Source organism: Prenolepis imparis, unplaced genomic scaffold (assembly GCF_030444845.1).
Source record: "Prenolepis imparis isolate NDT839.2.m4 unplaced genomic scaffold, iyPreImpa1.0 SCAF_5, whole genome shotgun sequence".
In the NCBI taxonomy this organism is placed as follows: Eukaryota; Metazoa; Arthropoda; class Insecta; order Hymenoptera; family Formicidae; genus Prenolepis; species Prenolepis imparis.
The window spans coordinates 1005281-1019263 of NW_028141163.1; the positions used below are offsets into that span (position 1 = coordinate 1005281).

The 13983-nt window shown below is 37.6% G+C and overlaps 1 protein-coding gene across 8 annotated transcripts in view; it reads right to left on the reverse strand.

The window, feature by feature from the left end:
- Positions 1–13983, reverse strand: part of LOC145935854 (protein turtle homolog B) — a 245720-nt gene that overhangs the window by 5868 nt on the left and 225869 nt on the right. For 4 of the 8 annotated variants that reach the window (XM_083037525.1, XM_083037522.1, XM_083037528.1 and 1 more), the window contains 3 exons: positions 12475–12783; positions 7894–8238; positions 225–506 (listed from right to left, as the gene is read on the reverse strand). In XM_083037525.1, the coding sequence (XP_082893651.1) occupies positions 225–506; positions 7894–8238; positions 12475–12783 (936 nt within the window). The remainder of the gene's footprint in view (positions 1–224; positions 507–7893; positions 8239–12474; positions 12784–13983) is intronic. The other 4 variants (XM_083037526.1, XM_083037523.1, XM_083037527.1 and 1 more) reach the window with 3 other exon arrangements.

The following is a 13983-nucleotide window of genomic DNA, read 5'->3' on the forward strand; positions in this document are numbered from 1 at the left end:
GCATTTTCCTCTTGTTTAATAATAAACAAGACTTAATTTATCAACATCGAGCTGATTTTGGGGAGAGAATTGGGGCGATTAATAACGACGATAACGGGAGCGATTCGTCTTGTAAGGGGAGAGGCGCGCGTATATATACGTTTATCATGCAATCCCCGGGATAAACTCTGGTTCAGATCAAGGGGCATGCTGCGAAGTGGAGAGTGACAGGTATTCTCGCCTACCGTTCGCGTGCGGTATTATATCGGGATTCTTCTCGAAGCTCTCGATGCTATCGGCGCTGAGGGGCAAGGTCGACGATTTGTCACGGGGAGACGAGGCGCCGGTCCCCGACGCCGCCAGGTTCGCCATCCCGCCGTCGTCATGAGAGTCCTCCTGAGATCGGGGTCGATAGCGTAGCCTGACAGCCAGCACGATCACGAAGATCACCAGGAGCAACCCCGCTGTGGCCCCTACCACGGCGCCCAACAGTGGACCCGACAGCGACAGCATAACTGGCGTGAGAGCTGCAAATTGTGTTCAATTGTTTCGCGAATACAAAGAGAAAGGGGGAGGGACAATAGCGCAGGGTGCTCGAATTTCTATATATAATATGTATCGTTTCGAAAAGAAGTAAAAATGCTTGCAACAATTTTTCTTTCAACTTTACAATAGCTGAGAAATATCCATTTCGATCGTTCGGTCAAGTCGGAGCCTGTATTAGATCTATAATTTTTTTATATCCTCGCAATATTCTGCTTAAATATAAATTGAAGATTGAACATTCTCTACACTTTTTTTTTCTAAATAACTTGTCCGTTATTTAAATTAAAAAAAACAATGTTTATCGTTTCCAACATTTTCGACATCGAAAACGAGGTTTTTTATTTCGCGCACTGTTAAAAGAACGTGTTAACAAAGGCCTGATGGAAAATGCATGAAACGCGACATAGGGAATCGCTTCACTACGTCGCGAACTCTTTGTGAATGTCGATTCGATTATGGATAAAGCATTTTCGATTTTTGGAACGCGTTTCTCCCTTATATGATCTCATCGTATCTGTAAAATCCTTAAAGAGCTCCGAGCTTTGTTTACTTTAGTTCGCCTATATCGAGTTTTGATCGCGATTGACTGAATTAGGAAAATCTAAGAGAATCTTTTTTTTTTTACGCGAGAAAGTTAAAATTTATCTTACCTAATCTTCTCGCAATAATTACTTACTGTTTGATTAATATTAATGCGATGAATAATTTTTTATTATGCTCGCGGGAAGAAAACATGTTGCGATATGAGCTCGTGGAAAAAAATATATGCGTGCCTCGCGTGTCGGGAATATTCATGAGTGTCACGTAAATTTAATGCAAATTATGACAAATTACTACGGATCGCGTGAACTAATCCACGCACTCGACGTAAGGAACACGATCCTCGACAAAATAAGAGGAGAATATTGCTCGAGGAAGAGACGCGTAATTTTTTCCGACTAAAAAGAAGAAGAAAATAAGAAAAAATCAGACAAGACATCCGCATTTTCACGCGGGAGGATTTTACGAATCTTGTTCTGTGCGGAGATCTTCATTCGCGCGCAATTAAAGTTGGAAAATATAGCTTGCAACGTATCATAAACCTAACTTGGAAACGTAAAAACGCTGTGCCGTAAGAGTAGCATATTTTAGAAGTATCCTATACTTTTCTTAGTACGTTAGGAAGTACCGGATATATCGTGTGGGTGTGTGTGTGTGTGTATGCGTGTGGCATATGGCCCGTAAAAAGTGGTCATAAAAAATGTGCACGTATAACGTTTCTCTTAACTGCGATGCGATCGTAAAGGCAGCTTCGTTTGAATCCCAACGCAGTGGCATTCCTAGGGTTTATCACGACCTGACCGATTTACGGAATGCAATGAAAATTTATCACGCGCTCCTCGTACCTTACAGACGATCGAACTATCGTACCACGCATGTGCGTTACTGTCTTTTGAAAAATCCGCAACAACTCTCTATATATATAGGTATATGTGTGAGTACTGCTAAAAATGCGAATAATTTATTCTCGTATAAAAATTTTGATTCTCTCCTCATGCACTTCATCTCAATTTATACCGCTTCGCTCTTGTGCCAAATCTTCTCGTTTTCCGATTTACAGAGTTATTATTGTTCGTAATGTGCAATTTAAAAAATTAGACTCGATAGAATTCAAACTTTCCCAGCTGATTATAAGTAAATGTTTAGTACGAATAGATAAGTTCAAGCAACAGCTTCGCAGTCTCTTTCAACTAAATCCGAATGCTAAATCCACACCGTTTCCGTAAGAGACAAGTCTCTTCTCCTCTTTGGAGTTCTTTGTCATATCGAAAAATAATTCCGTTCTCCTCTCCCCGGTTACAAATACGCGGTCGACGTGAGTGTTTGCGCAGACCATAGATCATACAACCGCATTAGCAATGAATTTGGGATTCAAATGCACTCCACTTTCGAACTGCTGCGGTACTCAGGTTCGAGGCTAATCAAAACCCACTTATATCCGCGAACTCCGTTAAATGAATGTCTCTCCGCTGGCTCGTTCCTGTTCCGGAGCTTCCTCTTTCTCTCCCTCCCCACTGCCCTCTTCCTCCTAAGATGATATTAAAGCCAGAGTCAACATTCACGACCATCAAACTAAGCTAATGACGATTTGAATTTATGCCTCTGTACGTGCATGGAAAATGTATTCTGTCAGACTGCGCGAATCTCAGGCATATTTTTCTATTTCAATGCAATTTCGAAGAATATACAGTAAGTAAGTAAGTAAGGAATACAGAGCTTTTTACGGGTCCATTTATATTAGAATAATATGAGAGAAAAGGCATTTAAATAATATCAAAAAATTTAACATAGGTAGCCGAATCGATGAAAAACTTTTTCACAGAAGACTTGTATCAGCTTTTTTTTTTACTTAGATTTAAAATATCATTCTGTACTAACGAAAAAGAAAATTTGTACATTTTCACATAAGGAGGTCAAAATATTTTTTAAATATTAATTTGTTTGTTCTTTTTTTTTTATAAAATTTAACATTTTGCGCTACTTCTTATAGATTTTTCTTCTTTTATACAAATTTATGGAAAATTAAAATGTGAAAAATGAATGAGATATAATAATCTATATATTCACATAATAATATAAATAAGATGATATTAATGGATAGTCTCGTTTCTGAACTTTAGATTAATTTAAATTATAGGATTTCCTTCCGAAATTACTTCCGGATTTTATCCTAGACTATGCCTTACCAAACGCGCCCCGTGACATAATAAATAGATGTGAACAAATCTCTGGTTCATGACTCGAGCTCCTCGCGCAATAATGTTTCGCGTTCCGTTGCCGCGCGTCACTTGTGCGTGCAGCTTTATTGTCTTCGAACTTAAGCTGCTTTCGGTGTGACCTTATCCATTAATTTACGAAAGATTAATTGAAAATTGTGCTCCTGCAACTACCTCGTGTTACACGTTAATGTTGCCTCGTGGAATCTGCCTTATTTGGGAAACTTGAGATTATTTAACCGTAGCAACTCGTTATGTCTACAGGATGTCCGGTATAATAATCGCCCCACCTATCGTGTGCATCAGGTAAAGCGAGTTAAACCGAGTAAGAAAGTCCTCTACCGTTTTGTGATCTTCGCAATAATTAATGAGAAATTAATTAAAAAAGATCGACCAATTTGCGCGTGCAAAAGAGACAGCTAATATTACGCGATTACTAGGTGTGCGACAAAGAGTTAGAATTAATCAAGTTTAATTATGTATTACGCCTAGCAATTATGTGACAGTGGGTTATCTGTTCTTATTTTGTGCTTACAATCGCGCAGATTGGTCGATCTTTTTTAATTAATTTCTCTGTAATTATTGCAAAGATCGTAAAATGGACTTTCTTACTCGGCTAATTCGCTTTATTTGCGCACGAGAAGTTTAGCGATTATCGGACATCCTGTATATATGGAATATTATACAAGTATTTTAAAGTATAGATTAATTACTTATTAGACGATTAATGTGTCACGAAATATTATCCTTATTTTATTTATTCGATTGCTTTACTTAATAATCAGGCTCGAGTAAATGAATAAGGATAAGCCCCCTCCTTCGTGATATATTGATCGTCTAATAAATAATTAATCCCTATATTTTAAAATAATTGTATAATTTAATATTCCGTATGATCGTAGCAGAAGTTGTACAAGTAAATAAAACAATATACTGATACATTAACAATTTACTGACCTATATTTAAAGTGATATAATAATAAAACTGTCGAGCTTGAAATTATAGATTATATAATAAAAGATATTTGATACAATCGTACTTTATATCGCCAAAACACTATGGAAACGTGTAAAATTTTAAAGATTTTTGTTCAATAAATCATAAATAGTCTAGATAGAGTGAAATGTTCTATCGAACGCATTGCCGAATTTAAATGCCCGTGAATGAAATATGCCAATGAGCAGATAATCGTAAATGCTTGAATGCAACTTCAACTCTTCTGTTCATGACAAATTCGTCTAAGGATCTCGGCGACACGTCTCACGATACGCTTCAAGGATGTTTATGTACATCACTGCGTCTCTCGGCAAACTCGGGAAGATCGGGCTCGGCCGCAGAGCAATTTCGGATGAATGCCCCTCGACAGGGTGTACATGCGCGAGCGAGCAGTCGCCTTAGCGGTGTGCCTTGGAAACAAGTTCACCCTGACTTCGCTCTCTCGTGTACGTGTTAACTGTTCGCAGGATGCGCCGAGGTAAGCCCGACTTCCGCCCAAGAATACGGCGCGACCTTCGATTAGCATATCTGCACCGTATTATCTTCACGGTGTCGTTTGTAAAATCGTTGTATATATCGTAAGCGCGGGCGACGAAAGTGTAATACAATAGCATAATCGCGTTTAAGAGCGCGACTACGTCGAGTTTACCGGGTACAAAATACACCGTTTGTTAGCGTAACGGAGACAAACTGTTTATGTAAACGACTTGCCGTGAGTGTCGTCGCGAAAACTAAACAAACACGGAAGAAGACGAGAGATTATTGGATGTATTTATGATAATACTCGACAAAAAAGAGGCGCTTTCTGAATTTATAAGAGTGCTTCGTACGGTAAAATTTGTTGAAAATATTGAGAATAATGATATGAAACTTTTAATTTATTATAAATCGGCAATAGATAGGCTATTCGATTCCAACGAAAATTAATTTTTCGTTGGAATTAACTAATTGTTTCTTTAGGGGGGACAGAGGGGATCTTTGGAATTAAAAATCTCGAATTGAGATTGTTCCGTAATAAAGTCTTGGCGGTGTACCAAGCAAAATGTGTGCCCCGTGCACAATTAGTTAATTCCAACGAAAAATTAATTTTCGTTGGAATCGACGCACCGACATCCGCGTACGGCTCGAATAGCCTATCTATTGCCGATTTATATTTGATATATATCGAGCCTTTATATTCTTAGTGTTTTAATTTATTGCATTTTGAGGTATATTTTATTAGTTTAATGATATACAAAGTTTATATCTGATAAAAAGTTAATAAAATCTTGTTTAATTTTTTAGATATATGAAATAGATATGGACAAAATAGAAAATATTTTAAAGAGAAAAGGAGATATTATATAGTAATTACTAATTACGATATAATTAATTAAAACACAAATTAAAATAGCTAATTGATATATTATGTCTTTGTAGAAATATTAAACCACGTTTTCAACGTCCTTTCATTATATTATATATTAAATGCGATTATAACACACAAATGAGAAGTGAAAAATTTAAAATATCTCAAAATTTCAAAATTTATTTATTAAACGAAATTTTTGCTTTATTAAATAAAATTATATTTGATATATAAATCATTTCTCCGATGTAGCAAAAAATATTGCAGCCAAAGATAATTATCGCATTTAAGTGCGAACGTGGAATCACGCTTCGGATGTTTTTAATTAAATGTAATATTACATGATGATGAGAGAGAGACATCGTAGCAAAAAAAAAAAACCAGATCGTACCTTTTTTATTCTGCTTCCTAAAATTTTATATTAAAAAAGAGATTATAATTAATTTACATGCAAAAACATCAGCAATGCTTTTCGATATGTATATCTACTTTTTTACTTTCGTACTTTAATCATATACACGTGCGGGGAAATTTTGCAAGCAAAAGCCGGAGTATATATAGGAGAGATATATAGAAAAATAAAATACAAGGACAACTAATTATAGGCTGTAACAGAATACGTATCTATTAGCTTAATTAAAAAACAGGCAAAATTTTTCACAACAATGACCGGTGAAGCATAATAGAGAATTGCGCCCTTTTCACGTCAACGCGAATCTGGCGCATGCAGATCTGACCGTGTCGTACGAACAGTGTAACAATATTTCTACAAGTCAATCGCGGGATTCCCAGGTGATTGCCTTTAATTCGATGGTTCAAGTTCCTCTCGATGGTTACGGTGTGTAAAAAAATTTGTAGCACGTGTGCAAATATGCAAATTTCGAGATACTTCGTGATGAATTTCCCGGAATGTTGACACGTCGGGTGGTTTCCAGTGATTGAACATTTTCATCGCGAACGAGTCGTGCCATGCGAAATGTTAGCTTGTTTCAGCTACGTTGCACGATTTCGGATGATACGTTTTTCCATAAAACGTTCGCCGTCACATCCATTCTTCCATCGATTCGAAATATAGATGTATACAAAAATATTAATAATATAATAGTATTGATTCACGTTTTGATTAATAGAGAAAAAATTTATAATCTATTCAAAAATGAGGATATAGTAAAGCCGGTTTAAGAACAGTTTTGTAAATTTTATGCGAAAATAAGATTCAGGATTTCCCTCCTATATATGTTACGGAAGAAACGAGCTCAATAAAGATCAATAATTACTTTACGTCAAAATATCAACAAATAGTGCTATCTCGCCAATTTAAGCTAAAAAAAATAAATAAAAAAAATAAAATAAGGAATAATACGATTAATATACGAATAACAATCACAAGAATCAATTACACAAGCAAAAACTAAAACAGATAAACTACTTGGACAAAATATGAAAATTGGAGACGATTATCCATTTCCTAATATTTCTGCATTGATACGTGTATTTTTTATTACACGTCGAATTTTTATTTTATTTACATATTCTTTTTTTCGTTATATGTATAAAAAAAATATTTTGAAAACATCAATACTATCGTGCGTGTATAAATTCAAAACACAAATATCCAGAGAAAACGCACATCAGTCGTGTCGCGAGCACGGATCATCATCCATTCCGGAAATCTCGCGATCGCGCGCGAAAATATTCTTCTCCAAGAGTGCTTCTCGTATAGCCCGAGACAATTTGAAATACACTAGCGTAGAAGATTATCGATCTTTCCTGATTCTCTCGACCATAACGTCGACGATGACAACGACGTTGCAATTTTATTTATACATTGAGAAAATTTTTTCTTAAAATTTACCCTAAAAATCATGGTAATTGTGGACAATATGGTATGGAAAGAATTTTTATGAGAATTTCTCTGATTAATATTTACCATAATAAAAATAATAATATCTATCACAATAAAATATAAAACATGTTTGATTAATTTTGCTAAACTGCATAGTAAAATCAATCGAACATGTTTTATATTTTATTGTGATAGATATTATTATTTTTATTGTAATAAATATTAATCAGAGAAATTGTCATAAAAATTCCTTCCCATGCATGATTTTCAGGGTAAATTCTAAGAGAAACTTCTCTCTGTATTTAAGAATTGAGACTTATAATCGCTCGCATCATGAAAAAGCACCATCGCGTCGGGACGTAAAACGTACATAGCGAGGGGAGGGGGGCGGGGCGGGGAGCGAGATCCATTGTGGCCCTACCTGGGTAACGCTGGTGCTCCTGGGTATTACCCTCCGGTACAATGTGCGTACTGTAAATGAGCGTGGCCTCGCTCATGGCGTGCGCCGTCATGACCCTGAGGGACAGCACGAGGCCGGAATGACCCCTGTCGGCGGGCAGATTCGTCACTTCGACCTTACTCGGCGAAATGCTCGTTCCGGACCCCAGCAGATGCCTGGTGTCGGCGTCGAAGACCTGCAGCAGGTAGGTGGCCGTGCCCGGGGCGAAGTACTCGCTCTCGGCGCAGCTCACCAGCACCATAGTCCAGCTCTCCTCCCGAATAGTGCAATTCTCCGGCGAGGGGGGTTTCGCCAGTCTTTCACCTGCTACCGGAAGTGGCACAACACACCAGCCTCAGCCTTCATCTAACTGACCTTCGCGTGTGGGGTGATTTCGGGATAATGAGGGTGGTTTCGACGCGGGGCCGATACGTACGACGGGAATACTTATAAGACGGTTGATAGTCGATATCATTAATGTATGATGATGTATGCTAGATAAATGACATGGATGAAAAACTTGTGACAGGTGATGCCGATATCTGGTAGATTTATTTCGAGTAATAAACTTTGCAGTAATCAAAGCTGTCAGCGAGCTGTCACGTTAAGATTGAAGAGACATTGATAGTCTTTTAAAAAGCTCTCGGATTTATAAACTGAGAAGTGAAGGAATCGAGAATAAGACTTTGCCATTTTATTGTCAAAAATTTCATGCTTTTTTTATTGAATTTAAATTTCTAAAATTTTATTTTTATAAGCTCTTAATTGTAGCGAAAACGTGAGGTAGTAGTTTTCTTAGAATAAGCGATACCGTCTATTCTAGTTGTCACAGAAACGATCGATACGTGTAACAATTGAAAATGAAGTTAAAAGAGAATATTTCAACCAGTTGGGATTGGAACATTTATATTCACGACATATTAATTTTCTTTTTTTAATTTGATGATTGATCGGGGATTGTCCCAAATTAGATTTATTTTCGGAAAGACTGATTGATTGACCGCGAAGGTTCTCGGCGTTTTTTCCACTCGTAATTTACGGGAGTCCATGGAGGGATCATCAAGGCACGCGTATTCGAACGAAGCTTAATCAGTCGTAATATTATTCCGCCGTAATGCGTTCTCGCGTTTCGCGATGACGCGCGATCTCTTTCGAGAGACCTCGATCACGCCACGATGGATTTTCCATGAAATGTGCCAATCGTTCGTCACGCTGCGCGCACCGACGTATTTTAATGCAAAACGTCAAAACGCAATCGATACCTGCCACTCATCGAGCGGGACGAACCGATCCGTGCGCACATTTTTGTCATTTTTATCGTCCCGAAAACTGCCATTCGACGGCGTGCAGTCCTTTGACGTAATCCGTACTTGTTTACTTGTTATATTATAGGACGAGCGTGAAGCCTTTCTTTTTCGAATCTTAGGATCGCTAAATAATTTTGAATTGAAAATTTCTAGAAAATATAAGACAAGAAAATACAACTGACTATTAATGCATAAGACTTTTAGCTCCCGTAACGGGAAAAAAAATTTCCTACGATACGCGTACGATTCGTAAAATACGCAAAGGTTCGACCAAACATTTTACGAATGCTCCGTAAAAATCGAACAATCGAAGTCGCCGAATTTTTTTCTCGCAAGAACAGCGCGTATTTCCGAGTCTTTTTTTTTCGGGTAGCGGCGACGGGGTCGAATATAAATCGGGCGAGCGTAGCGTAAGGAACGGCGATTTGTAACAAAGGAGGGCCAGCTGACGCAAAATACGAAAGCCTTTTACAGTCCGGTTTACCTCCCTGTCACGATCCACTGCGCGCCGGGCCCGGCCGCAGTAGAGCGGATAAACGACGACGCCGACCGGGTTCCGCAGCCACCGCGCGCCGCCTATTAGCCGCGCATTATTAATGCGCGTAACGCCGCTTAACGTCCGTCTACGTGCCAGCCGGCGGGTTAATCGTGAGCAATTAGTTAGAAGAATGCGGCAGGGTCGCGCCGTCGCTTAAATTAGGCCGTGAAATTTGTTTAATGAGCTTGCAGCGTGAAACTACTACCAAGAATGTACTTCTCACGCGAACCAGTTGAAGAGTACACTCTGTTTTGATAAAATGCGCTTCTCCTGAGATGCTAGCGTATGTATATATATATATATATATATAATATATAAAATATATAAATTTATATATCTATATAAATATATATTTTATATATATAATTATATATACATATAATTTGCGTTTAAATAATTTCAATCAAACTGTTTAATAATAAACATTGTAGAATAATGATCAAAGTTAAATTAAACATCGCTGACAAATATGCTTTGGAAGAGCTGTTTATCACTTCGTTAAATTTACAGATTTAGGTGAGGTAAAATTATATATTTATATAAAAATAATTCTTTATCGGTGAATTCGTATAGCAAGAGATTTATAAAATTACAAGAATCGATCAAGAAGTAAGAATCACACCGTAAAAAAAGTGCATCTACTTTTTCGAGAGAATATGCGTCTAGTGTTGATGCGTGCAGTTTCTCATTATTAATTATCTTGCGTATATTTCGAGTCGCATGTATTTATCGTCACCGATATCGACGATGGAAATGCTTAAGAGGGTACGAAACGGTCATTATATGACGACGAACGATCTCATGCGCCGGTGTGTTGATGTATGCATGTCTCTAATCCACATCTTATAAAAGTCTGCTACACAATTTCGATGCAATCCTCTACACGAAACTCTAACACGATTACAGTTTTACATCACATGGCATACGTATGCTTTGATCGAAGTAAAAAGACGATACCGTCATTTGCTGAAATAGCCGCGGATTTTCGGACAGACGGACCGATCCAATATCATCGTAACTCGCAAAAGAAAAACAAAAAAAATATGTTCTCTCCAAACGAGCACATGTGTCTTTTACAAGAAAAATTTCATATACTGTGTATATTATCAAAACATAATATTTTGCTGCCTCTATACGGAATGTTTAGATGAAAACGCTATTGACGAGATGCTTTTTTAATTTAATATTACACACGATATACTTTAATCGACTTTGCCTATTTTGAAGAAAATACTTTCGAGCTTTTTAATTAAAATTTATTACGATATCTCTCTCAGATCTAATTTAATTGCAATTAATTTTCTATTATCATGGCAAATATTATTTGTTCCTCTTTTCCGAACTGAAGACATTAACAAATTACACGAAAAGGATGTTAATTATTACTTTATAACTTAATTATTACTTAATTACATTTTATATAAACTTTTCTTCGAAATGTATATTATATTTTCACTATTTCATATATTTAACTAAAACTTGCAGTTATTCGTCTTAAAAGGAATTTTGTATTTAATGAATTGTCTTATGAAAATACTTATAAGAAATGTTAATAGAAAAACGATTAATCATGATGGTTACTCTGCATAAACGTGTGTCTTAGTTTGCGTTAGTTCTTTTATTATAAAATAGTCTCGATTGTTCGATAAATTATATTAAATTTCGGTGGAGAGAGAGATAGAGAGTGAGAGAGAGAGAGAGAGAGAGGGGAAGAGAGAAAGAAAGAAAAAGAGACAAATCAAATCAATTATGAAATTATGATCGAAATATTTCCTGCATATATTTCACATTTGTTTATCTAACCCCGGGTATAGGAATATGCAATGCAAACTGTCTAGATAATTTCGTACGAATCAACAAAAATGCATGTATATTATGGGCATAATGTACTCGCGGAACTTTCAACACGGCCACTCAAAAAGCTGCTGGAATCGAGTTACGATGTTATTGCACAAGAGGGAAAGAGATAGATAGATAGATAGATAGATAGAGAGAAAGAGGATCAACGATGTTCACACGAGCTCTACGATGCAACAAGGCCGTGCAGCGTAGCGAGAGCAGTGCTCAAAATATTTAGATCGATTCATAAGCAATATCCGTCTCTGTACGATGCTTCCTTTATATATTCCACTTTCCGGTTTATATTCCCGGTGCATTTACGACGCGCTGTGTCGTTTTACCATCGCTGCATCGCGGTGGTAGAGTATACGAGCGATATTGTTACGGTGTCATTGGCACGATCGGAGAACCAAGAGCCACTCGATAAATTATGGAGTTTATTATGAGATATATTGAGAGAGAATAAGTTATGAAGTATGAAAGTATATTAGGCAATGTTTCGAGATAATGTTTTGAATAACGAATATGAAATTTGTATGAAGCTAAATATTTCGCAGATTCAAAGCCAACTTCGAATCGATCAACGAAATGTAAAAGTGTCTCTGAATCTGACGATTAAATTATTACATCGATTATTAATGATATTATTTTGTCATTAGTCTACACTATTATTATTGCGCCTCAAAATCAGAATTCTTCGAAATGCGAAGCTTCTCCTTGAAACGTTTCCTCCAATCTCTAAACCTGACGATATATCGGAACGAAATCGCATCGCTCGAAACTTACTTATGAATCGTCTGATTACATATCGCGGACGACTTAATCGCGGATCATGATTCTCGGCTCGGTAATTCGAAGGGAGGGTCGCGACAGACTCACCTGTTCGTCTCTCGGGCAGATTCAGGGTGGCGGCGCGAAAGCGCACGGTCTCGCTACGACCCTTGGCGTTGGTGGAGTAAATGGAGATCTCGTAGCTGCTGCCGGGGTCGAGATTGCCGACGTAGAAGATGGGCGGCTTGCTGGTGTAATTGTAGACGGTCGCCGGGCCCTTGCTGGAACCGGCCTCGCGCTCCACCTCCATGGTGAACTTTTGCGGCAACCCACCGTCGAAGCCCTCGATGCACTCCACGTAGATCGAGTCGGTCGTCTGGTTCAACAGAGAGCAGTTGTGCGGCGTGTCCGGGCGGCCTGTCAAATTCGCGCGCGATCAGTTTCGGGTATTAATTTTGCGCGTCGATCATCGATGTAATTAGCGAGCATAAACGAATATATGGTTGGCGAATTCAAAGGGTATCCTGCGACATTACGGAGAATACCCTCAGATTGAATGCTGAAATTCACCCTTTTGGTAAACATGTTAATTGATTACATTAGTTGGTTTTTTAAATATAAATCGGTAATAGATAGGCTATTCGAGCCGTACGCGGATGTCGGTGCGTCGATTCCAACGAAAATTAATTTTTCGTTGGAATTAACTAATTGTGCACGGGGCACACATTTTGCTTGGTACACCGCCAAGACTTTATAACGGAACAATCTCAATTCGAGATTTTTAATTCCAAAGATCCCCTCTAACCCCTCTACAGAATTATAGGCGAGAAAAATATAGATCCGAAAGTCGCTGAATCGGGAATCGAACCCGAGACCTTTCGCTTGCCGGGCGACTGGCTCTCACCATCTGAGCTATTCAGACCCTTCGACTCTATATTTTTTTTTTCTCTGCCTTGATAAATAACTATTTGTAAATAACGCCTTTTTCAGCCGGCGTGAATTAAACACTAAGAATATAGAGGCTCGATATATATCAAATATAAATCGGTAATAGATAGGCTATTCGAGCCGTACGCGGATGTCGGCGGTTGGTTTTTTAATTTAATTTAGACCTGATATTATTTGAGAAACGGTCTTTTCCAATGTAATTTTAAATTACTTGCATATTATTTGTAGACAAATTTAAATTGAAAAATTTTAATATTTTTATAAAAAAAAAATAGATCTTTCTTTTTAACTCTCATATTTATATTTATCTACACGTGTAGAGTTATATACGTTTGAAATATCATTTTGAAAGATCTCCGTGAAAGGGAGAATTATCTTGGAGAATGTTGAAGCTTTCCTGAAAAAACCGCTGACAGAGCAACCTCGACTCGTGCGCGCTTCGACGAGATTTGATCGTCTTTCATCAACGAGCTTAGCTCTGGTTTCTGTTCGTACGACTACGCGATACTCAAATCACAATGCTCCATTTTTACGTAACGTTCACGTTTTAATGACGCTTTTTTATTACGCTTTTCAGCAGTTTAATGCCAAGTGAAGTACTAAAATGCGTTTATCGCGTATCGATGCCCGACGATGATTTGTCGCCGTCCTTAAACGAACGAGGACGGC